This window comes from Thunnus albacares, chromosome 1 (assembly GCF_914725855.1).
Source record: "Thunnus albacares chromosome 1, fThuAlb1.1, whole genome shotgun sequence".
Classification (NCBI taxonomy): domain Eukaryota; kingdom Metazoa; phylum Chordata; class Actinopteri; order Scombriformes; family Scombridae; genus Thunnus; species Thunnus albacares.
The window spans coordinates 40,164,519-40,189,961 of record NC_058106.1 but is presented as its reverse complement, the minus strand read 5'-3'; the positions used below and the strand labels follow the sequence as shown (position 1 = coordinate 40,189,961).

General features: G+C 39.3%; 3 protein-coding genes and 1 long non-coding RNA gene across 4 annotated transcripts in view; 3 read left to right on the top strand and 1 right to left on the bottom strand.

Annotated features, from left to right (window-relative positions):
• LOC122986229 overlaps positions 1-8,840 on the top strand; it is a 47,167-nt gene extending 38,327 nt beyond the window's left edge. The window contains exons 17-19 of the mRNA XM_044357385.1: positions 4,146-4,319; positions 7,018-7,064; positions 7,219-8,840. Coding sequence (XP_044213320.1) covers positions 4,146-4,319; positions 7,018-7,064; positions 7,219-7,766 — 769 coding nt within the window. The 3' untranslated portion in view covers positions 7,767-8,840. The remainder of the gene's footprint in view (positions 1-4,145; positions 4,320-7,017; positions 7,065-7,218) is intronic.
• The window catches only part of LOC122986857 (NLR family CARD domain-containing protein 3-like), a 934,102-nt gene that overhangs the window by 345,580 nt on the left and 563,079 nt on the right, over positions 1-25,443 (bottom strand). The gene's annotated exons all lie outside the window — the stretch shown is intronic.
• On the top strand, positions 19,766-22,505 carry LOC122987744. The gene is made up of 3 exons (XR_006404583.1): positions 19,766-19,886; positions 22,211-22,257; positions 22,495-22,505. It is a non-coding gene; the product is annotated as an uncharacterized LOC122987744 (long non-coding RNA).
• The window catches only part of LOC122986896 (NLR family CARD domain-containing protein 3-like), a 1,497,050-nt gene continuing 1,494,114 nt past the window's right edge, over positions 22,508-25,443 (top strand). The window contains exon 1 of the mRNA XM_044358400.1: positions 22,508-22,596. Coding sequence (XP_044214335.1) covers positions 22,508-22,596 — 89 coding nt within the window. The remainder of the gene's footprint in view (positions 22,597-25,443) is intronic.

Here is a 25,443-nt window from a genome sequence, read left to right as displayed (position 1 = left end):
ACCCCAAACTTCACTGCCATAAAGAGCGATTGGTTGGATTATACTATCAAATATTTTTGTCTAAATACTAATTGGTGTTTCTATTTATTCTTATTGCATAAAATGCTCTACATGCTTGTTGTTTCACCGTCAGACCAAAGTCACCTGACGCACTGATTGTGAGCTCCAGGTAATCATAGTACAGGCTGTGATCTAGATGCTGTTCTCTAGTTTGAATTGATATTTGAGCTTCTTTTGGAAGATGATGCTTTTAGATTTGTTAAAGTTGACTGTCAGGGCCCAGTTCTGACAGTCCTGCTCCAGGAGGTCCAGGTGCTGCTGTAGTCCTTGTTGTGTGGGTCATCAGCATAGAGCAGGAATTTAACTTCCTTATTGTTAAGGGTTTGGCCAGCAGGGGTTCCAGACTGCTCCAACAGCACTGCTAAGGCATTAATGTAGATGTTAAATAGAGTCGGAGACAAGCTGTTGCCCTGAAAGACGCCTCTCGCTTCACCGAAGAGATCTGTAGATTTTACTCCACACTTATTACTGACATACATTTATTTAATTATGTCATAAAGTTTACTGACTGTACTGATTTGGAGAATTTAATAATATAATCTCTCTTGTCAAATACAATCAAATCTCTCTCTCTGTCTCAAATTCAAATAATACGAGAGTTGATGATGCTGCAGAGCAGCTTGCCCATACAGCTGCTGACACACATCCCTCTGTAATTCTGAGGCTCAAATCTGTCTCCACCTTTAAATATAGCTGTAATAAGACCATTATTCCAACTCTCAGCAAAATATCCCACACTCACAATTAGGTTGAATCATTTTAGAATAGCCAAGTGGAATTTTTCTGTGCTGTATTTCAGCATTTGGTTCAGTCTCCCATCAGGCCCACATGCTTTTTTGCTTTTGAGGGTCTTCAGTTTGTTTTCAGATGGTTGATAGTAACGGGGAAATCTAGGGGGTTCTGGTGGTCTTTGAATATCAATTCCATATTTAGTAGTTTCTCCAGTATTTGTTTGGTTTGTAAGTCAGTTCCTGGTGGTTTTGGTCCAAATAAGGTGTGAAAATGTTGAGTCCATATGTCTTGGTCCTGTATGAGCAGCTCCTCAGGCTCAGACTGACAGACAGAGTTCCACTGGTCCCAGAAGTCCCAGTTAGACTCTATACTCTCTTCAAGTAGGCACAGCTGTTTCTCACTATGCTTTATCTTTTTGCTTCTGGTTGTATTTTTATGTCTTAAGTGCTTCACAATACTGAAGGCGTATATGATTGTTTGTTTCTAACTAGTTTTTTCAGGTTTTGACATTCTTTGTCAAACCAGTGGTTCTTTTTTGTTGTTTTTGTTTTGTTTGTACATAGTTTGAATTGATCTTTATTTGCTGTTGTGTTGAAGATGTCATTTATATTGTGGACAGCCTCACATATGCCTTCAGTAGTGGGAGGATAGGGCTATTCTATCAACTCTTGTAGTAATAATGTAATCTCCTCACTATTGCTGGCCTCTTGGTATTGCTCAGTGCTGTCTGGGGCCCATCTGTATGTCCTGGGTATGTTGAACAGCTTGCTGGGTTTTGTGTGTGTTGTGTTTGAGGAAGAGGGTGATTTGGTTGTGGTCTGATAAAGGGGTTTGGGGCTTGACTGTGAATGCAGTGAAAGAGAAGGGGTCCATGTCTGTGATCATATAATCTACAGTGCTGTTGTCAGCAGTTGAACAATAAGTGAACCTTCCCAAAGAGTCCCCTCTTACCCGACCGTTGACCATATACAGACTGAGGCTACAGTTGTAGCAGCTCCCTCCCATTACTGTTCATCACAGTGTCAAAGTTGTTTCTAGGAGGCAGATGGCGGTGAATAGTAGGAGCTTGCTGGCTGATCAAACTGTCTCCTTGACTACTGGTGACTTCAGGTTGTGCACCAGTCCGGGCATTAAAATCACCACAGATTATTGTATTTGCTGCCCCTGGTAATGACATATCTGTGACTCAAGGCAGGGAAACATGTCATCAGAGAAGTAAGGGGACTCACAGCACATAGATATATATCCTTCTGGGTAGGGAGAAGATCTCTTTTTATTTTCTGATGTTGAGAATTTGTAGTGAATTGTGTAAATGTGACTTGTAGCATATAATGAGTCCTCCTGAGTCTCTGCTGGACTAACAGTAGATCATTTGTGGGAAGGGGCAATAATCTCTCTGTAGCTGGGAGGGCAGTGTGTGGGTACATCACCTCTACACCATGTTTCTGATAGGATTATGGTGTCATTATTATTGATAGGTTTTACTCTTCAAACCAAAGACTGAGGAGGAAAGACCTTGGATATTCCAACAGCTTATTTTAAAGGAACTCATTGAAATTCTCAACAGAAGATGAAATAAAATAAAACAAACACAGAAACAATTTTTACACAGGTGACCTTGAAGAACCTATTAGAGTGAAATATATTCATATTCATTATATAATGTATTCATATTTTATTATCAAATTAGTATTTGTTTGGTTTGAAAGATGTTTTTATAATAAATATATGAAGAAATGAAAAATTGAGATTGAAGCTCACTATGTTAATATAAGAACTAGAGCTGCTCGATTATGGCAAAAATCATACTCACGATTATTTTGGTCAATATTGAGATCACAATTATTTAACACGATTACTTTTTGACTCATTTTTGCCGATGCAGATATGTGCACATATTTTATTCCAGCTGGCTGAGGAGACTATTACACCTGCAATCATAGATTGTATTAATGATCAATAAAGACAAATTATGAAGGAAGAACTTAGGAAGACTGGAGTTCAGGAGCTCAGCATTAAAACTTTAATGAACCTGCCAAGTGGGAGCAGCAGTAGAGTTTTCTTTGAGTTTATTAGACAGACAGGATTAATGTGTAGGATTTAATCTTTGGTCAACAGTCTGAAGCAGAAGGTGGCGGTAATGCACCTAATACGCTGGTTACCAACTGCTGTTATAAACCACAAAGAGGAAGAAAAAGTTTTTTCAAACAGAGTGGTACATCCTGTCAGCCGAGGGGTTTCCTATCTGCGCAGCCGAACACCGCAGCTCCTCCACGGACTATTACATCCTGACGGTCCCGGTGTTTCCTCCGCAGGCTCCACTTCACTGGATCCAAACGGAGAGCCGGGGCTAGCTGGGAGGCTAGCAGTGCGTTAGCTGCAGCATGAACGGAGGAAGCACAGCCAGTTAGCCTCTGCTAGCCTCCCAGCTAACGTTAGCCCCGGCTCTCCATTTGGATCCAACCGGAGCACCGAGCCCCGGTTTGTTATTCAGATTAAAGTGGGAAGAAGCAGCAGGTCTGTCGGGCAGCTGAGTGAAGTGGAGCCTGCAGAGGAAGAACAGGTTAGCCCCGGTTTCACTACAGACAGATTCACTCACTACAGTGGGCGAGGAAATAAAGCCAATGAATCAATAAGTACAAACATTAGCATCAGTGGGTTAGCATTACTGGGTTCACATCAGTGTGTTAGCATCAATGTATTAGCATCAGTATGTTAGCGTTAATGGGTAAGCATCAGTGGGTTAGCATCAGTGGGTTAGCATTGGTGGGTTAGCATCAGTATGTTAACATCAGTGGGTTAGCCTAACCTGAAGACTTTAAACAGAGAAATAGAGAACAGGAATATTTGTGCTGCTGAGTCTCCTGAGTTTTGTTCAGCACAACCTGAGAAACACTGAGTTTTGTGTGATGAACTTTATTGTTTAGTGGATTAATGCACTTTAATCCACTTTTGGACACGGCTCTGCTCTCTTGGCTGTGTGCAGTGAACTGATGTCCCTCTTGCATTACTTCTGTAACAGTCAGATTACATTAATTCTAGGGTGAGTTTTTCTCTTTATCCTCCCGTTAACATTGACTGTAAATCCACATTTTAAAGCTGATATTTAAAACATTTTCTTCCTGGGGGGGTCATGACCCCCCTAGGGGGTTCACATCTAAAAACATGCTGCTGAATCATCCCTCAGCTGCTGACTTTTCCCATCTGGCCGGATGCTCAACTTTCTGGAGCTCCCTGATTCAGTTCATCTTTTAGTTAGTTAGTTAGTGTGGAGACAGTTTGTTGTTGTATCTGACTGCACACAGCAGGACTCTCAGACTGTCTGACATGTGTGTTGTTTTGTGTGTTTGCAGGCTGTCAGGATGTCTGATCACAGAGGAAGGCTGTGCTTCTCTGGCCTCAGCTCTGAGCTCCAACCCCTCCCATCTGAGAGAGCTGGATGTGAGCTACAATCATCCGGGAGCCTCAGGAGAGAAGCTGCTGTCTGCTGGACTGAAGGATCCACACTGGAAACTGAAGACTCTCAGGTACACTCAAAAAATATTTAGGCCTAATATGTAAGACTTATGTATTTCTATTGCATATAAAATTTCCATCCATTGGAATTGCATAGTTTTGACATATACAAACTAATAAACTTAACATGAAGCATTTTTACAATTAAAACATAAATTAAACAAGCAGGAACGAGAGGTTATGTATTCTTATTAATAAATCCAATGTGTTTAAAAGAAATAATAACCAGGTTTATGCAATATCCCCAATTAACTTAAAATGCGTCAAATTAATGCACTTTAAATGAATAAACCCAATGTATTTTAAATGTATCATTTTGAAAACTATGAACAGTGTTTCTGCTATAACAGTAAATGCCAAAAATAACACCAAATATCCATTCATTTGGAAATCAATAGTGTTTGGGAGCCTCTGAGCAGCGCTGTTTCGAAAAGCGAGTCAATGTCTGTGTCGTTGCCATGGAAACTGCAGGTTGCGTAGCTCCTTTTAAAGAAAAGGGCAGTACGTGAGCAAGTGTTTAAGCGAGAGAGCGATCGTCAGAAAAGTGACGGTGAATGTGAGCAGAGCAGAGGAAAAGGTGAACAGTAAGGCCGTATTCAGACCCAATCAGGCGTTGCGGTGTTCAGCTGCAGGGTGGCGTGGAGGTTTGGGCGTGTCTATTTGTCCTCCAGAACATAACCACTGTGCAACAATCAGAAAATAACGTTTTATTGATCTGATTCACCGGCACTCTCTACCAGCGCTCCCTCTCTGTCTTCATTCACTCTCTAGCTCGCTCGACCACTGCTGCTGTCTCTCTCTCTCTCTCTCGTCTTTTTTACAGTACAGACTAAAGTGTGTCAGTCAGTTAATAAATGCTGCAGCATGGGGGTTAGCTCCAGAGTTAGAGTTAGCCTAACCTGATGACGCTAAACAGATGAATAGAAGCAATGGGGAACGGAGGAATATATGGCTGCTAATCCCCCCCACCCCACCTTAAACGATAACTAAAATACATTAAAAACAAAACATAAAACAGTCAGATTACCTTCACATTTGATTAATTTAATATTTATTTGGATCATGTGGCCAGTTTGGGTATTGCAGAAAGTCAAAGGCAGCAAAACGTTGTCATACAACAACATCACACTACACCATTTCCATTCAACAACATAACACACTGACATACAGCACACACCCACAAAAAGAGCAACCAAAACATGTGAACAACAAATATATTAAAAATCTATTTAAAAAAACAAAACAAAAAACAAAAACAAAAGAAAATACCGTTCTTACATGCACAAGGTTAAAGAAAGTGCTCCCTTTTCAAATATTTACTTATTTTGGCACAGTTGACCACTTAGACAAATGCCTATAAAGACAGGCAAACAGTTAAAGGCTAATTTAAGGTAACCCTGAACTATGATTAGTCATTTCAGAAGCATAACAATTCCTAGAATCTAATCTTGAAATTAGAATCAAAAACATTGTGAAGGCTCAGGTGAGGCCAGTCGGCCTTAAACACTTTGCTGCTTGTTGCATGACCAAGAATATACTGTATATTATAAACAGACCTTTCTGTAGCAACAAGAAACTCTCTTACAAACTGTGCTGAACAACTGTGTGGAACTAGAGATAGACAGGTAAACCATGGTGACTGTACTGCTTACATCACATTACCAATTCAAGAAATCCCTGATATCCATTTTCTGAAATTTGCTGAGACCATAATTCAGAAGACTGTAACAAGGCTCAGTTGTTGAGGAGCTTTCTACCACTTTCACATGTTTCTTGAGTAAAGGAATATAAACAGAATATTCAAGCTCACTCTGGTAAGTGGCAAAACTTGCAGAAATCAACCACTTGTTTGCATGTTTTAATAATAATAATAATAATAATAATAATCTATTAGTACAAAATGCAGTCACTGAATTTAATCTTCAATACTTGAATTTTTGGTGAAGTCCAGGTCCATCAGGATTTTCTTGAACCCTTCAATCGTGCACTTGAGGTCCTTAGGGTACGGCAAGTTCAGCACATCAATGAAACAAAAACCATCAGACTTGCAAAGGTGACACTTTGTAGGTTTTGCAGAACTTCCACACCTTCAAGTACAACACCAACATCTGCATACATCTCATCTTCAGGACCGGCAGCCTCCACTCGAATCGCATTGATGCCCATTGTTGTCTGTGCAATCCCTGACTCTGCCTCTGCACGTTCACTATCCTGCTGGATAAAACATGAACAATGAGCTGCGTCCCAGTGCTGGTCAAACTGTGATGTTCAAAGTGTCTAAAAATGCAGTTTTACAAACTGAAATTTGAGCAACAACTGAAGCATTCATTTAATGAAAGTGATAGTTGGGGTTCTTAATAATAAATGATGGCATGAATGATGTTTTTGAGTGTATGGAGAGACAATGTCTGATAGAGGAGGAAGAGCTGGAAACATTTTCTCTGTCAGAGCTGATCACACATCTCAACTCAATCTTTGACTTTTTGTTATTTCTAACTGAAGTTTCCTGTAAATGTTGAAAGTTCAACCTGATTAGATTCAATCAGGGTTTCAGAAGGATTGGGATACTGGATTCAGATTGGATCAAAGTCTATCAAAGCCCAACCCCACATTTGAACAGAATAATCAAACAGTAGACTAGAGCGATGTAACGTCCATGTTTGCATGCTGAAAGAGAACGTGCTGCTCTGACCCCCCTCCTCCTTTCAGCCTGCAGCCTGCTGGAGTCCGATTCTTGACACCAGGTCCTTGGAGGTGTAAGTGTGTTTTTCATTTCATTCATCAAAACAAAGCAAACTTCAAACTGTGACATCACTCATTCACATCCTACTGAGGATGAAGATGATGTCATCAACAATCAGATGATCGATCAATAACTGCAGCTGTATTGTGTCTCGTTCTCTCCATCAGATTTCTGTCAACTCACACTGGATCCAAACACAGCAAACACATTCCTCAAACTGTCTGACAACAACAGGAAGGTGACAAATGTGTGGGAGGAGGATCAGTCATATCCTGATCATCCAGACAGATTTGATTACTGTCCTCAGCTGCTGTGTAGAAATGATCTGACTGGTCGCTGTTACTGGGAGGTCGAGTGGAGAGGAAACGTTTATATATCAGTGAGTTACAGAGGAATCAACAGGAAAGGAGACAGTGATGACTGTGAGTTTGGAGGGAATGATCAGTCCTGGAGTCTGATCTGCTCTGATGATGGTGGTTACTCTGTCTGTCACAATAAGAGAGAAACATCCATCTCCTCCTCCTCCTCCTCCTCCTCCTCCTCCTCTAACAGAGTAGCAGTGTATGTGGACTGTCCTGCTGGCACTCTGTCCTTCTACAGAGTCTCCTCTGACACACTGATCCTCCTCCACACCTTCAACACCACATTCACTCAGCCTCTGTATGCTGGGTTTGGAGTCTACTGGTCTGGTTCAGTGTCTCTGTGTTCTCTGTAGGAGGAAGAGTCTCCTCCTGTTAGAGAAACTTTCTCATGTTATTTAGTACCAACCTGATCTCTCACTGCTTGTAAATGCAGTTTCTAAACCAACATGGTTTCCACATGACTGACAGTTTGTTTGACATTTAAAAAGCTGTAAAAAAGAAGCTGATGTTCTCAGAGCAGATAGCTCAGTCTGTTAGAGGACTGTTTGGAGGTTCGGAGGTCGTGGCTTTGATCCTTATGAGTCTCAGTGAAACTCAGAAGCTCTCAGAGAGAAAACCACCAGCGGCTGAAAGTTTACTGAAACGTCAAGTTGTGACCAAGGTTTTTAAAAATGTTGGAAGAGTTTTGCCCACTAACTATAACACACATAATGACAGTAAGTATCCGCTGGCCTATAGAGGCTCTTTGTTGTTTTTACTCTTATTTGTTGTTCAATTAGTTGTTTTTTTAATCATATAGTCAATTCAGAAAGCGACATGTTTTTATGTGTCTCTACTGGATGTGCATGTAGAGCTGTAAATAAACATTATGATTCATAGATTCATCAATTCATGGTTTTGTCTATAAAATGTCAGGAAATTGTGTAAATTGTGTAAAATGCTGGTTGTAATTTCACAGAGTCAAAGGCGACGTCTTTAAATGTCTCATTTTGTCTGAACTAAAGTCCAGAACAGTCAAATATTCTGTTTATTATCATGTAAGACAAAGAAAAGCATTCAATCTTCACACCTGAGAAGCTAAAAGCAGAAAATGTTTGCTTCAAAATGACTCAAATGATGATTAAGTGTTAATTTAGTGTTGACGGATAATCAATGAATGGACTAATTGTTGCAACTCTGGCTGTATGTGAACAGAATATTAGAGGACAAACAGCTGACAGTTTAGCGCCTTACTAAATATCCACAATAAAAAGCTCATTTACAGGATCATCAATCTGTTTACAATCTGTTTGAAATGTTTCTTATTTCCTGTTTTTGTGTTGTACCAAGTAAAGTTGATCATTTGTATGTTTATGTTACTCAGGCAGAAATAAATGGAACTGCAGTATCACCTGTTATGTCCAATAAAAAAGGATCATAAATAATAATAGAAGCTTTCATTTGATCTTTATTGTCAGATTCAGAAAAATGGCACTCTAATAATAAGCTGAACATTATTAATAGTTATATTGTTTATTCACACACAGTTTAGCGCAGGGTCAGTTTCTCATTTCTACAACCTTCACACAACTCAACTTTGAATGAAAAGTCACATTTTGATATAAATCATCAACATTAATAGTTATATTTGGAAAATGTGCTTTGGACAAAAAGCAAGTGTTTTCTTCTCCAGGAAGAAAACAGTGAAACACGTGTGTCGGTTAACTTTCTGCACACAAAGTGAATACAGACGTCCGTTTGTCTTCTTCTGCTGTGACGATCAGCGGGTCAGAGGTCAGAGGTCAGATCAGGTATGTGACGAGGAGCTGAGAGAGGAAACCAAGAAGAAAGTCAAAAGCTCACAGCTCAACATCCAAACACAGACTGCACACAGAGCTGCAAGCATGGAGGAGAAACTATCACATCTACAGATCCAGGTACAGTTCTCCACTTTACTTTATCACAGAAAAACTCCCATTTTTCTCTTTTTCACTTCATTTGAAAGATGAAGAAAACATCTGGACTCCTGCTGTCAAACTTCATCCAAACTAACAGCTGTTTTCTATTTCCATCATGCTGAACATGCAGGTTTGGAAAAACTAAATCTTTCTCCAAATGTCACCAAACAAGACTTTTACAGTCCGTTAAGAAACTCTTATTATCAGAAATAAACATGTGTCTGATTTTACAGTCCTGAACATTTTCACATGTTGGAAAATCAAACTTTATTTGTGTCGCAGCTTTACAATCCACATTTATGTTGAAATCTGAACCGTATATTTGCTTCTTTATTTCAGGGATTTTTGTATATTTGCTGCTTTTATGTTGTTCTTTTAATATCTGGATGTCTCTGCTTCTGATTGGACATTTATCTCCAATCAAAAAGACAAATCACATCTGTTTCTGCTCTTATAATAATAATAATAATAATCATCATTGTAATGGCAATTTTCATTTTTTGATGTCCTTTCTTTTCCTGTTTTTCCAGTTTACCATTACTACACAGGTAGGTTAAGTTAGGAGTGATCTTACGCAGATTCAAGAACAGATTTTCCAGTCCGTTGGCTGCCGTTTAGTTTGTTGTTTTATTGAAGTCTTTGTACATGACATGAACATACCGGGTTTCTATCCTGCCAGCTGTAGTGTGCGTCTGTTCCCGATCTGGTAAGAACTGTATGTGCTCCACCTGCCTGTGCCTCCCGTTTCCTGTCACCTATGCCCCTAAATATACAACCCTGTGCATCTCATGACCGCCACCCAGTGTCCAAAATAATACTGCAAGTTATAACTAAACAAATGACATGCCAACAATCAACATAAATGGCTCCTACATACCGGCCCCTAATTGTTTTAAGTATATAACAAAACAATTACCAATAAATAATAAAAAAGGTGCCATATCCATTATACATTACATATACAATTTTCAAAAAATGCATCTACTATGTGTTGGCATTAATCCTCTTTACTGATTCTTCAATCTTCTTTTTTTTTCTTTTTTTCTTGCCGTTTAGGTCTCGGCTTCTTGGAGCAGACATATCTTTGTTATTGGTCTTTCCAAGATGCTGCTCTTCGTCTGGAGTCGAACTGTGCGCACAAGTCCTTGTGCATCTGGTTTAGTTTCCAGTATTCTGCCCATTAGCCATGAGCCTCGTGGTGCAGTAGAATCAACCACCACAACAATGTCACCTGGAGCAAAGCTTCTTTTTACCTTTGACCACCGTTGTCGTTCTTGGATAAGAGGTAAGTATTCCTGTGTCCACCGTTTCCAAAAGAGATCTGCCATGTATTGCACTTGTCTCCATCTGCGTTTGATGTACAAGTCTTCTTTTACAAAGAGTCCTGGTGGTAGTATTGGCTTAGACTTCAACAGAAGAAGATGGTTTGGTGTGAGTGCTTCCAGATCCATTGGATCATTAGCAGAGATTGCAGATTCCAAGTGAGGTTTTGGCCATTCTCTGTCTGGCTTACAGAGAAAATCTGGTCCCTGGATCCATCTTTTGCAGCTCAAGAAGCGGTCTGCTGTTAGTCCCCTAGAGGCTTCATCTGCAGGATTTTCCTTTGTGTTAACATATCTCCATTGTGATACATCAGTAGCATCCCTTATAAAAGAGGTCCTGTTTGCTACAAATGTTTGGAAGCGTTTGGTTTCGTTGTTGATGTATTTAAGCACCGTTGTGCTATCGGTCCAGAAGATGGATTTGTCCAGTTGAAGCTGTAATTCCTTTCGCAGCATTGTGTCAACTTTGACAGCTAGGACTGCAGCTGTGAGCTCCATTCGGGGAATCGTTATTTGTTTCAATGGTGCCACTCTGGATTTTCCTATTATGAATGCAACATGCGCTTCTCTGTTATAGTTTTCCAGTCTTATATATGAGGCAGTACCATAGCCACTTTCACTGGCGTCTGAAAAGTGGTGTAGCTGTGCAAATCTGATTTGACCAAAGCTTGTGGGCTTCATGCACCGGTCTACTTTAAACTCTGCCATCTTGTTAAGGTCTGCTAGCCATCCTGTCCACCGATGCAAGAAGGTTTGGGGTATGTTTTCATCCCATCCAAGTTTTTTCTTACAGAGCTCCTGCATAATCAGTTTGGCTGGCAGAGTAAATGGTGCTACAAATCCTAAAGGGTCGTATATAGAGCTGACTATGGACAAGATGCCACGTCTGGTGTATGGTCGTTCCTGTGCAGCAATTTTGAACTTGAAGACATCTGTTTCAACACACCAGTGCAATCCCAGGGCTCTTTCCATTGGCAGATTGTCTTTGTCCAAGTCCAACTCCTTAGTCTCTTTGGTTCGGTTTTCTTGGGGAATGGATGCCAATACAGCACGGCTGTTGCTGATCCACTTTGACAGCATGAATCCTCCCATTTTGCAGAGAGCAGTCAGGTCTCTTACCATTTGAACTGCTTCCTGTTCCGAAGGCAGGGATTTCAAACAATCATCTACATAGAAGTTGTTCTTTACTGTGTTTGTCACCTCTGATGGAAAGTGACCTTTGTTGTCATCAGCAGTCTTCCTTAATGCAAAGTTTGCACAACTTGGTGACGACACGGCTCCAAAGAGATGTACTTTCATCCGGTATTCAACAAGATCTTGCTGCACATCACCATCGGGCCACCACAGGAATCGCAGATAGTCAACATGCTTTTCTGATACTCTGACTTGATGAAACATTGCTTTGATGTCAGCCATCAAAGCAACCGGCTCTTGTCTGAATCTGATGAGAACTCCAATGAGTGAGTTGGTAAGGTCTGGACCCTGCAGCAATTGGCAGTTAAGTGATGTTCCTTTAAAGACTGCACCACAGTCAAACACTACCCTTAAGGTTCCTTTCTTTGAGTGATACACTCCGTGATGTGGGATGTACCAGAGTTCTCCATCGCTTCGATTCAGCTGGTCGACTGGTACCACCTCAGCATAACCATTGACAATCATTTCTGTGAGGAAAGATGTATATTCATCATGAAATTTCTTATTCTTGGCAAACTTGCGTTTGAGGCTTTGGATGCGCTGCACTGCAATGCAACGGTTATTTGGCATGCTGGGCTTTTCTTGTGTGAAAGGTAAATCTAGGCAGTAGTGTCCATCTGTCACTTTTGCTGAGCGATTCACAATGTCCAAGAATTTTACATCTTCCCTAGACATTTCCTCTGTTTCCTTGCTGGTTCCTTCACTGAAGTCATGATTGTACTGTTTGACCAGTAGCTCCTCCAAGTTTACAATGGATATTCGATTGACAGCAGCAGCAGGGCAGCCATTTTCATCCCTTATGCTTTTGTCTCCTCTCAGGGGACCATAGATGACCCACCCCAGTAGGGTCTTCACAGCATATGGTCCATCCCCTTGGCTGTTGACCAGCTCCCAAGGTTCCAATACCTTTGAAGCATTTGTCCCGATGAGTAGGTCAATGCCAGAGTCTATTTCATGAATCTTGATATCCTTCAAGTAAGGCCATTGTGTCAGATCTTCTTGTCTGGGAATGTTGAGCTGGGAAACAGGCATGGTTTTATGTGTGAACACATCAGATATTTGAATGAAATAGTCTTTGTCCAGACTAGATATTTCCAAACCTGAGATATGATGACTGGTCACAGGCTTCACTTGGTTCATGGTACGTAAAAGAATATTGGTCCTTTGCCCTGTTATGTTCAGCCTTCTCATCAAGCTTTCTGTGCAAAAGGTAGATGTACTTCCATGATCCAAAAATGCATATGTTTGCAACACTGTGTCCCCCTTTTGGCTCTTTACTTGTACTGGTACAATGGAAAAGGTACAGTTTTCATCACCGGCCCCAATATGCCCACATGTATGAGGTGAGAGAACAGCATTACTCCCAGTTGCTTTTTCACTCTGTTCTGTATGTTCTGCTTTTTTTCCTTTGTCCTTTTGTTCAATGTGAAGTATTTCAGGATGATTTTGGTTGCACACATCACAAGTCAAACGACTCTTGCAGTCTTTGCTCATGTGTCCTATTTTTAAACATCCAAAACAGACTCCCTTCTCCTTTAAGAAGTCTATTTTTTCTCTGTGCATCTTCTTCCTGATCTGTGGACACCGCCCCAATGTGTGACCACTCTTGTTGCAGAACAAACAAGAACTTTGAAAATTGGTAGTAGGTACATTTCCTTTCATTCCATTTGTTGTCAAATTTTCTTGTACTGATATTTTTACAGGTGTTACAGCTGTTGCAAAACTGCTTCCTCTAGGTCTTGACTTTTCTCTTGTTTTAGTAGAGCCTTTGACAGTTGCAGCTGGCTTAGCATCCTGAATGTTTCCAAAAAGTGGATCTGATAGTATCTTCACTTGTCTTTCTATGAAGTCTACCAGGTCAGAAAATCTAGCTCGATGTCCACGCTGCTCCTGTAACTGACATGCTCTACTTCTCCACTTGTCTCTGAGCCGGTAAGGCAGTTTCAGAAGGATGGTCTTCATATTGGAAGCAACATTCATTTCCTCCATATAGGTGAGATGTTCCATTGCAGTGCAACAACCTCTAAGGAACAGTGAGAATGCTTGCAATGCCTCCACATCCTCTGATTTGATCACTGACCAGGCAAATGCTTTGTCCATATATGCAGTGGCAATCTTATGTTCATTGCCAAAATGTTCTTTGAGCAGATCTTTTGCTCTTTGATAGCCCTGGGCTGGGGGCAGATGTTGACAGCTGCGGACTAAGTCTTTTGGATGCCCTCTTGTATATTGCTCTAGGAAATGCAAGCAGTCACTGTAGTCATCACACTTTTTTTCAACTCCTCTCTCAAATGCCCTGCGGAAAACTTCGTACTGTAAAGGATCACCATCATAAACAGGAATGACTCTTGGTGGTAAAGTAGAAGAGAGACTTTGTTGAGCCAGGAGAGCAGTGATGTCATTTTGCCTCTGTATTAGGTTACACATATCACCTTGATTGCCATCATTCAATACAGGGGGTGTAGTGCGAACATGCCCCTGCATACGACTCTGTACATTTTGCTTTTGAGGAGAATATTGTATTAGATGGGTTGTATCATGAGGTCGAACAGATGGTCCGTGAGCTGTTTCTTTTGGTCTAACAACCTGTTGCTGGGAAGAAGAGTTAGTTTCTATCAACACATTCTGTCTTTGCTGCACTTGATCTGGTAGATATTCATTTGTGTGTGGATTTAATTTAGCTGATGTTTCATTTTGAGCAGTTCCTTTTCTCAAATAAGAGTTCATCCCATCAGAAACTCTAGAGCTGCTTCTTGATCCCAGAGCCTCAAGTATGTTGATTTTTGCATTGGTTGCTGCCAGTTCAGTTTCTAGTTCCAGTTGCTCTTTCTTTCTTTTCAATTGTTCTTCTTGTGCCTCAAGCTCATGTTTTTTCTTCAGGGCAGCAACACGTTCCATGAGAGCAGCCTTTTCTGCCTGAGCTTTAATGCAAGCAGAGGATGTTGAAGATGCACATGATGAAGAACTGGATTTGTGCTTTGATTTAGGTTTTGAGGCATTTGAAACACTGTCATCAGGTCCAATGTCATCTGAATTTACTACACTTTGTAGTATGACACTTTCAGCAATGGAGTGTGCAATTTGCTGTCCAGCCTCAGGTAACCACACCTTTACCTCTTGTATAAACCCTTTAAAGATTTCCATTTTTCGTTGAAACCACTGATTTTGCTTTTCAAGTTCATCTTCAGGCAGTGGTAAATTCACCAGTGATTCATGGTTTTCCTTGGCTTCATCACAGAGCTTGATTAATTGAAACAAATTAGATTGTACTTCTCTTGCATTTTCCTTTGATTTCATGAGCTCTTTCAGCATTTCCATCAACTTGTTAGCTTGTTTACATTTCCTGTTTCGTGTCTTTTGACAATTTGCAATGAACAATTCCAAGCCTTTGGCAGTGTGTTTGATAACCCTTTTTTCCTTTTCAACATCGTCATCTTGTGACTGAGCATCAGACATATTTGTTCACTGTCTCTTTAAGACTTGTTGACGAAAGCAGTATGCTGCCGGCACAATGTTTCAAACAGCTGATCGATGTGCGATCGTAGCTTTCAGTCTTCAGTCCACCAACTCCATTATAATAGCCGTCTTCCAATACGGCTTCGCATATAGCTTCTCCAATAAAGCTTAATGCTTGCATGTACTCACTCAGTTTGCGGTTTTCAATCACTGTCAGGTAAGCGCAGGTGACGAAGATGTCCACCTGGTTTGGTAATGGCGGCGTCCTCTTTGTTGTTCCGCGTGACAATGCTCAGTCCGTCTGAATGACTCACGAGCTCCAATTTCACTCGAAGAGCGAGTTCTTACTTAGGTGTAATGGCAATTTTCATTTTTTGATGTCCTTTCTTTTCCTGTTTTTCCAGTTTACCATTACTACACAGGTAGGTTAAGTTAGGAGTGATCTTACGCAGATTCAAGAACAGATTTTCCAGTCCGTTGGCTGCCGTTTAGTTTGTTGTTTTATTGAAGTCTTTGTACATGACATGAACATACCGGGTTTCTATCCTGCCAGCTGTAGTGTGCGTCTGTTCCCGATCTGGTAAGAACTGTATGTGCTCCACCTGCCTGTGCCTCCCGTTTCCTGTCACCTATGCCCCTAAATATACAACCCTGTGCATCTCATGACCGCCACCCAGTGTCCAAAATAATACTGCAAGTTATAACTAAACAAATGACATGCCAACAATCAACATAAATGGCTCCTACAATCATAATAATAATAATAATGATAATAATGATAATAATGTCTTTAAATGGTAAATGTATAACTGTTTCATGGCAGTCTTCTACATTTTGCAGAACATATTTTTACTGTGTGAGTGTTTGAAACATTGGAAATGATCTGAAGACGTAATTTGGACTGTTTTTTTTTCATTGATTTATTTCTATTGTTACTGTTATCAAAATGATAATTACACGGAACACAGTGATAACGGTAAATGAAAATCAATCAATGACTACAGGAGTAAATATTGACATGTTTACCATAAGATGGTGTTTGTTTGCCGGCGGTCATGAAGCCTCTATACCTGTCCGCGGAGGGCCGAACCCACGAGAGGAGCCACGAGCCAAAGGACCCTATTGGCTCTCTCTGCCTCGCTGTCTGGCTGCAGGTTTCTGCTCAGATTCTCCCTCTTGCAGGACAGACCATGACAACAAGGAACAAACCGTTTCTGATTCATGGATCCATTAGTTTTATTGATCATACAAGTGTCGAGTCTATGAAATGTTAGAAAGTCATGAAAAAGGAAAATAACAGTCATTATTTACAGACTCGACGTACCTGCACTGCAGCAGAACAACATAAATAAAACAATATTTTAAACACAGCTGCTTTCAAAAATCATACAAAATATAAGTGTTTTTTTAGTGTAACAGTGCTGTTTAAATGCTGCCTTCAGTGTCTGATTCAAATGGTCGGAAAACTCCAAACTGCAGCAGGAAGGAGACGAACCTACAGAGACAGAGAACATAATAGAATATATTACATTAATATATAATGGAGATACTTTATAAACACATGAAGATACACAAGATATATGATGACTTTCTCCCATGTTCACTGTTGATGTATTTTTCTATATCCACTATTTTCCTTTATATGTTTTAACACAATAAATGTATTTACATTGAACAGCAATGATCATTTGAATTTGAGAATCATTATTTTTTAACTTTGTTTTCTTTTATTAATGATTGATCAGTAATCTTAATTGTGAGTTTGAACGATGGAAAACATGATGGAAATATGACGTTTCTGTTAGTTTCAGTGAGGTAAGTGTTAAACTTGTCCTGATGGGACATGTTCACAGATCCTGGTTTTTATCAAATCAGTCCTCACTAAGAGATCACATAAGTTGGAGGACCTCTCATAAAAACATCTGGGTGGGATTTGGAATGCACTGCCAATATGAAAGTCGCTCTTCAAAATATGCCAGTGTTTACTCACTACTGTTTGGAGTGACTTAGAGATGGAACTGAATGTAGAAACTAGTGCCAAGCCCAGAGAAGAGAAGAGAGCTTGGTTTAAGTAACTCTGGTCGCTGAATAAGGCGTACCCTCTTAACATGCTCATCCAATAATGTCTCTTCAGAACCCCTACACTTCAAATTACCACACAAGACTTTAGCAGGTGACTTACAGATGTGTCTGATCCTCAATAATTGACTATAAGGTAAACTTCTTTTTAATGCTGGTGAGTGAAAACTCCTGAAATGTAAAAAAGTGTTTATATCAGTTTTCTTTTTATATACTTCCGTGTGTTTGGAGGTTCCAACTTTTTCACCAAAACATCCAAAAAAGAGATACATCCAAGATCACAACACAATGTAAAGTTAATAGATTCCTTCTTTGAGTTCATGAATGCATGGAATTAATTCAAGCATTACCACTCCAAATGAAAAATAAATCATCTGTATACCTCCAATAATATTTAATTAACTTAGAATAGGGATTATGATTATAAATTAAATCTAACTCAAATTTCCACATAAACAGATTTGTATAATTCAGAGCCAGAGATGAGCCCTGATGTTGGAGATAAAATTGGTCCTGAAACTTAAAATTATTTTTTGTCAATACTTCCTCAGTTAAAGATAACAGAAACTCCATGGAAGGATCCAATTCAGTTCTAACATTCAAAAAATAACTGAGACTGTGTCTTATCAGAGCATGAATCAATCACAACCTGTTTCCACTGGTAAAAAAAAAAATGTTTGAACCTAAAAGTAATGTAAAGATTTTAAAATTGGAGTAATGTGGGCTAATGTGTCTGGTGTTTGTCAGCCACAAGCTGCTGCGTTCAGAACGAGCTGTAATTGACCAACAGCTTTCTTACAGCCAGGACAAACATCATCCAGAGATTCAGTGTCTCACTTATCTTTTCAGCTTGGTCGTTCTCAGCAGAAATAGACAGTGGTGCAGCCGGGGCAGGAAGCCTCTCCGCCTGTTGTTTCACCTGCTTCCAGACATTTGGTTTTGTTGTTTTCCTTATTTGTTGTCAGTTTCTCTCCTGACAGTTTGTTTGTCGGAGTGTGTTTGGCTCGTTTGGGGAACTTGACGTCATTTGGAGGGATTTTTCTCACTTGGAGCGGTGACAGCAGGGTTTAACTGGCAGAATAATCAATATAATCAATAACAAAAACCTATCCCCAACCAGACTCCACCATGTCTGTCAGAAAGATGTTTCACCTCACATATTATTGTAGTAAGTTGACGGTGCTGACAACTATGATGTACTGAGAAAGTGGCTCTGTAAGAGATCTTGTACCAAATACAATCGGTCGACCAGGAGGATCTAACAAGTCTTTATGAATTTTAGGATTATTGGATTATCTTGAACTATATATTTATACTCCTCCTCACGGGTTTGTCCCTCCGGGCTTGTTTCAAGACAGTCCTAATTTGAGCACCAGACTTTAAGTGGGGTCTGTATGAAGAGGGGTGTATACATCTCTATCACTTAATTGTTTTTCAAGTTCTTTGATGTATAAAGTTTTATCCTGAACCACAATGGCCCCTTTGTCTGCATGGCGTATAACAATGTCATCATTATTCATCAACTCAGCTCTGCTTTTCTCTCTGACTCTAAAGATTAGAGGGCAAAGTTTGTCATTTACTGCCTGCACATAAGTCTATAACATCCTGTTACACTAGTCGACAAAAAGTTTCCACTGATGGGTTGTTTAGCCTACCTGTCAGTCACAGAATTCATTTTAAAATTCTTTTATTTGATTTTTAATCACTGAATGGCTTTGCCCATTTTATCTATCTGACATGGTTTAGACTTATGTGCCTGCTGGGTCTCTTAGATCCTCTGGTTCAAACCTCTTGAAAGTTCCTGAGGTCAGAACTAAAAGGCTCTGAGAGGCAGCCTTTGTTAATTACACCCAAAACTCTGGAACAGTTTTCCTGAAGTCTGAGTGACTCTAAATCTGTTGACGCTTTCAAATGAAATCTTAAGACACATATTTTCACCATTGCTTTCTCCTGAAGTTTAACTTTGAATCTGATGGTTGTTTTATCTTGTTTTAACCTGTTGTTCTAATTCAATTTTATCTCTCTTCTTTATTCTCTGTGTTTTTATTGATGAATACAGAAATGTACATTTATTTGTCTCATTTCTCACATTTTCACATATTTTGGACATATTTCACAGATAAATCAGACTGCATCAGTAAATGCCTTCTCACCACTTTTTGTCTTGTTGTTGGAATATAAAAGGTACAAATAATAAAACTACCATCAGACTTCATGATCCAACTCATAAAGATTTATACTCTCTGTTAATGTTTGACTTTTGTTCCAGATTCTTGGTTCCAAAGTTCAGAGCTGCTGTTCTGTGATCAGATTTCCTTAAAGATCACTTCACGTTACAGATGAAAACACAGAGAGCTGAGACCTTAAAAACCTCCTGCAGTCAGTTACATGTTTGTTCTTCTTCTGGTTGGTTTCCTGGTTAAAGCTGCTGATATATTTCATCTTCACTCATCAGCTTCATTCAGATTATTTTCAGCATCTAAAGGTAACGTAACCAACAGTTTTCATCATGTTTGTGTCAGCGGGTGTTAAAATGATCTGATACCAGTAGAGATGGTGGTTATAGTGATGTGTTATGTTGATTTATGTGCTGCACTGGTGGAATGAATGAAACGCCAGGAGAAATAAGAAAAACTTCATTTTGCCAAAGCTGAAATTCAACCTGTTGGTGAGACACACGAAGTGACCAGAAAGATAGAAACACCTGTGTGATGCAATAAAACACTGCTGCAATAAATGTTGAGATTTGTTTGGACAAATTCAAAGGTTGATTTAACAGTATGGGGTTCATGTTCAGGCTTTACTTTGTAGTGTCTAAATTATTATTTTGTCTGACTAAATTGTTTTTTCTACCTATTTTACATGAAAATATAGAAAATATTACATCCATAATCAGTAATACATAATATTAGAAAAACCTGCACAATAAAATTCAGTCCAGAACATCAACACCATGAACCTAAAAAGTTTCATTAAGTTTACATTTATTACTGGATTGTTGTATTTTTCTGACACTTTAATCACAGCTGGAGAGATAATAATGTACATTGACATTAATATTACTACCGTACCACATATTGTTCCAGCTGCGTTATGCTAGCATTATGTAGAACTTTCACTGACTGCTAATTCTATAAAATAGTTATGAGTATGAACATGTAATATAATATGTACTTAATATAATATAAAGATTAGATACATCTTTTGGATCATTTTCAAATGGTACACCTGCCCGGCAACTGAAACTGGGTGTTAAACTGTTATTTCAATAGATGCTTTGCAGTCAATTAATTGATCATAAATAGTAAAAAGCTTCTGCAGTTACGTTAGCAACACTATCACTAGCTAGCAATGCTATAACAGTAAACCAATCTGATCAATAAGTAAAGTTTTATTAGCTTTCAACACAACACTGACTATACCAACACAGTAATGTGGTTTTGCACTTGTACATAAAATTAATTCAAACTGTTTCAAACAGTTTTAACCTTTTTTATGTAAAACTGTTTCTTGAAGCCAGTAATTGTTTGTTCCATTAATTTTTAATTGTTGGAGACGTTTCGTGGCAGAATCAAGGGTCACCTCATCCAGTCATCTTGAAACTGACAAACATTATTACAGTTAATATAATAATTAATCCAGCATAAAGAGTTTGTTTCACAGGTTACACAATTAGTGATTAACAGGTAATAAAAGCCATATAATAATAAACTCTGAAATCTCTTAAAACAAGGTCACAGAAATACTGTTGGAAACATCTTTTCATTCATGATATTCAGTTATTTAACCAGACTGAGAGCAGCAGCAACATAAACTAACCTTTCATTCAGTATCTTTATACTATATCAATATAAAATAAATGTCACAGTATATAAATGTCAAAGTGAATCACTGTCATCAAAACACAGTAAACTCTGTTTCTGGAATAGAGTTTAAACTGTGATGCCTCAACATCTTTTTTCTGCTGTATATAAATCAATAATAATTTATGTTGAGTCAGACAGATTTTATTCTCTTATTCTGTCTGTTTGAATCTTTACTGTAGATGATGTTGAACATCAAGGCTCATTTAATTCAACATAAATCATGGAAATTTCTGTGCTTAGATTCTTATAATCTATGATTGAAAGACACAACTGTAACACCTATAACCATAAATATAGTAAAATAAACATGATGTCTATGAAACTACTTGTTATAATGAAATAGATTAGAAACCGATGAAATAATAAAACAGCAGTATCTACATTGTATAAGACTGATGACTTAATAGCTCTTTAACAAAAAAGATTATGAATTCACCCTTCACCATTTCACTTAAATGTGCTTAATAAGAAGAAAATGTTATATAATGATAATATAAAATAAACAATTAATTTAGATGTGTCCTTCTGTTCCGAGCTCTCATCCAAATACCAAACTGAAGACAAATGAAATAAATTGTCCTTTAATTTCTGTTCATATCTGATCAATATTCAGTTCAAGTTCAATCTATTTCTTCTTCTTCGGTCTCTCTGCCTCCTGCTTTTTGTCCTTTTTGTCTCTGCTGATTACTCAACCTTCTACAGCTGATCAATGCCCTCTATTGGACATCATGCAAAACTACATCATTAACCCGACTATTAGATTCAACTGTCTGTTAAAATTATTGGAGTTACACATAAATGTAATAGAAGTAATTCAGTGCAGTTTCTGACTAAAACAGCAATAAGTATCACAGATTATTGCAGAGAAAACTGATAGATTGACAGCGTCCTCAGATTGATGAAGGAGGATCAGCAGCAGTTTCTCTCTGTGTTTCCTCTGCAGGTGAAGGTACAAAGACTCTGTGACTGATGTGGATCTGAATTCACCTGGTGAGTATTTTTATGTCTTGTTCCTCGTAGCTGACTCCACCACCAGGTCATCTCCATTTAAACTGAAATGTGTCTCCATCATGGTGAATGTAAAGTCACTAGAACATTCTCAAACTAAGTTCTTAAACATTGAAGCTCAGAGGAAATCTTTAAAATGATGATGTTAGACAGCAGTGCAGATCTGTGTGATGTGCAGCTTGTTGTAATGAATGAGCTTGTTGTTGTGTTTGTGTGAAGGTGTTTCTCTGCTATGGATCAGTGTGAGGACAGAGAGGAGGGAGTCCCTCCCTCTAAAAGCTCTCTGTGTGGGGAACATGACAGCCAGACCGAAGCTCAGAGGTGAGATGAGGATCTCTAACTGTCCATGACTGTTCTCCACTCACATCACTCCACCATCATTATTCACATTCACTGTCACATCTGACACTCAACTACTGAATAATAACTCACAATAACTCAGAATGAACTACTAACTTTCTGAGTTAACAAAGACCTCAATGACTGATTAGTTAACTGATCAATAAGATGAAGCATCTTTCATCAGATGACATGTTGATGAACAGGAGAACGTTTCTCATCCACTGTCTTCTTACTGATTTTCATTCTGCTTCTAAAACTTCACCTGCTGACAGTCTGGTCAAAATTCATCTTTTTAAACTCTTTGATTTGTTAATTGTTTGTTTGTTTGTATCAGGATGCAGCAGCAGAGAGCAGACTCTCCTGAACCCAGCTGTGTGTCCATGAAGAGTGACTGCTCTATGGGTCGTCATATTAGCTTTGAAGACGGACAACCTGATGATGGAAGGTAAGAATATGAAACTGAAGTTTGTTATTATCTGACTCTCCTGAGAAGAGGAATCAATATATTGTTTCAGCAGTGACATCACAGTGTCCACCTGTGCAACAGTCACATGTCAAAGAGTTCAGTGTTATAAGACACCAACATGGTCACTATATCAATATGTGTGTGTAACTTTGAAAACATCACATCCAATAATCAGAGCAGCAGCTAACTTGGATGTGTCTGTCTTGAGCTTAAAAGATGGATCCTGCTGAGCAAAGGTCGGAATATTGATCTCAGGATTGATAAACTGACTGAACAGATTTATAATAGACAGAAAGGATTGTTAGACACAAGAATTTATGGAAGAAGAGAAAAATTCTAAAATGTCTCATTAAAGACAAATCAAAGAAAGAAAGAAAATGAGATACAATGCACGTTATGTATACATGTTTCCTTTTCATGTAAGTGTTTACTGTCATAATTAACCCTTTCATGCATAACGGTCACTACAGTGGACAGCTATTCAAAAGCCGTTTGCTTATATATGCATGGGTTTTGATGGTATAGTTGCACATCAGCCACCACAGTGGATGCTAGTGTGTCATCCCATATGCTGCCATCCATCAGCCGGCCTTTGTAAGTGCAACACAAATTTCTCAAAACATCCTCCTTCTTCTTCTGTTGACTCATCACCAAGTCGCCTGCCATCCTCTTTTCATCACTGGAGGAATTTGAACTCATCAGTCACACTGTTCTGAAAGATTTCTATTAAATTCTGGGATTTAAACTGATGATTAATCCTTCATGTCTTTTGGTTTTCCATCTTTAGTTTTGAGGTTGGCACAGATTGTTACTGAGCCATAGAACTCCTGTGGAACATCCTCACTTCCTTCTTCTTCTGTTGACTCATCACCAAGTCGCCTGCCATCCTCTTTTCATCACTGGAGGAATTTGAACTCATCAGTCACTCTGTTCTGAAAGATTTCTATTTAATTCTGGGATTTAAACTGATGATTAATTCTTCATGTCTTTGGTTTTAACTGCATGTTTTTGTCACTGATTATTATTCAGTTTGACAAGAACATCTATGGGTCTTTAGCTTTAATAAGCTGTGTGCAGATTTGAGTCATTAAATGCCCTTAAATGTGATGTTTTCTCCACAGAGTTCAGCAGCAGACCTCAGAGGTTCCCAGTGATCAGTCTGCACAGCAGCATCAAATACACCTGGACTCCATATTTACGGTGTGTACATATACAAACACACCTTTACTATTAAGTCCATCAACCACAGATGAAATACTAAAGTACCATTCATCTTTCTGTTCCAGCTGCTGGAGGAGAATATTGTCACTTTTGTGAAGAACGAGCTGAAGAGAGTCCAGAGGGTTCTGAGTCCAGATTACCCAGAATGCTTAGAGAGTCAGAGTGAGGATGAGGAGGTGTTGGACGGTGGGGATGAAGAACCGAAGAGGAGCAGCAGAGAAGCATTTCTGAAGATCACACTGCACTTCCTGAGGAGAATGAAGCAGGAGGAGCTGGCTGACCGTCTGCAGAGCAGTAAGAGGATTTTAACAGATTTAACATGATGGAGGCAACATGGGAGAGGTTTATATTTCAAACTCTACTGTAAATATGCTGCACACACAGGCATCCACTGATGAGCTGAATAAAACTGATGGAGGAGGAAAAACTATACAGACACACTTACATGTTCACATTTCTAGACTTTCTGTAGGATCCACTCACTGATTTCATTTGTTGTTTGTTCATCCAGGAACTCTTACTGCAGAGTGTCAACATAAACTCAAGTCTATCCTGATGGAGAAGTTCCAGTGTGTGTTTGAGGGGATTGCTAAAGCAGGAAACCCAACCCTTCTGAATCAGATCTACACAGAGCTCTACATCACAGAGGGAGGGACTGCAGAGGTCAATGATGAACATGAGGTCAGACAGATTGAAACAGCATCTAGGAAACCAGACAGACCAGAAACAGCAATCAGACAAGAAGACATCTTTAAAGCCTCACCTGGAAGAGATGAACCAATCAGAACAGTGATGACAAAGGGAGTGGCTGGCATTGGGAAAACAGTCTTAACACAGAAGTTCACTCTGGACTGGGCTGAAGACAAAGCCAACCAGGACATACACTTCACATTTCCATTTACTTTCAGAGAGCTGAATGTGTTGAAAGAGAAAAAGTACAGCTTGGTGGAACTTGTTCATCACTTCTTTACTGAAACCAAAGAAGCAGGAATCTGCAGGTTTGAAGAGTTCCAGGTTGTGTTCATCTTTGACGGTCTGGATGAGTGTCGACTTCCTCTGGACTTCCACAACAATGAGATCCTGACAGATGTTACAGAGTCCACCTCAGTGGATGTGCTGCTGACAAACCTCATCAGGGG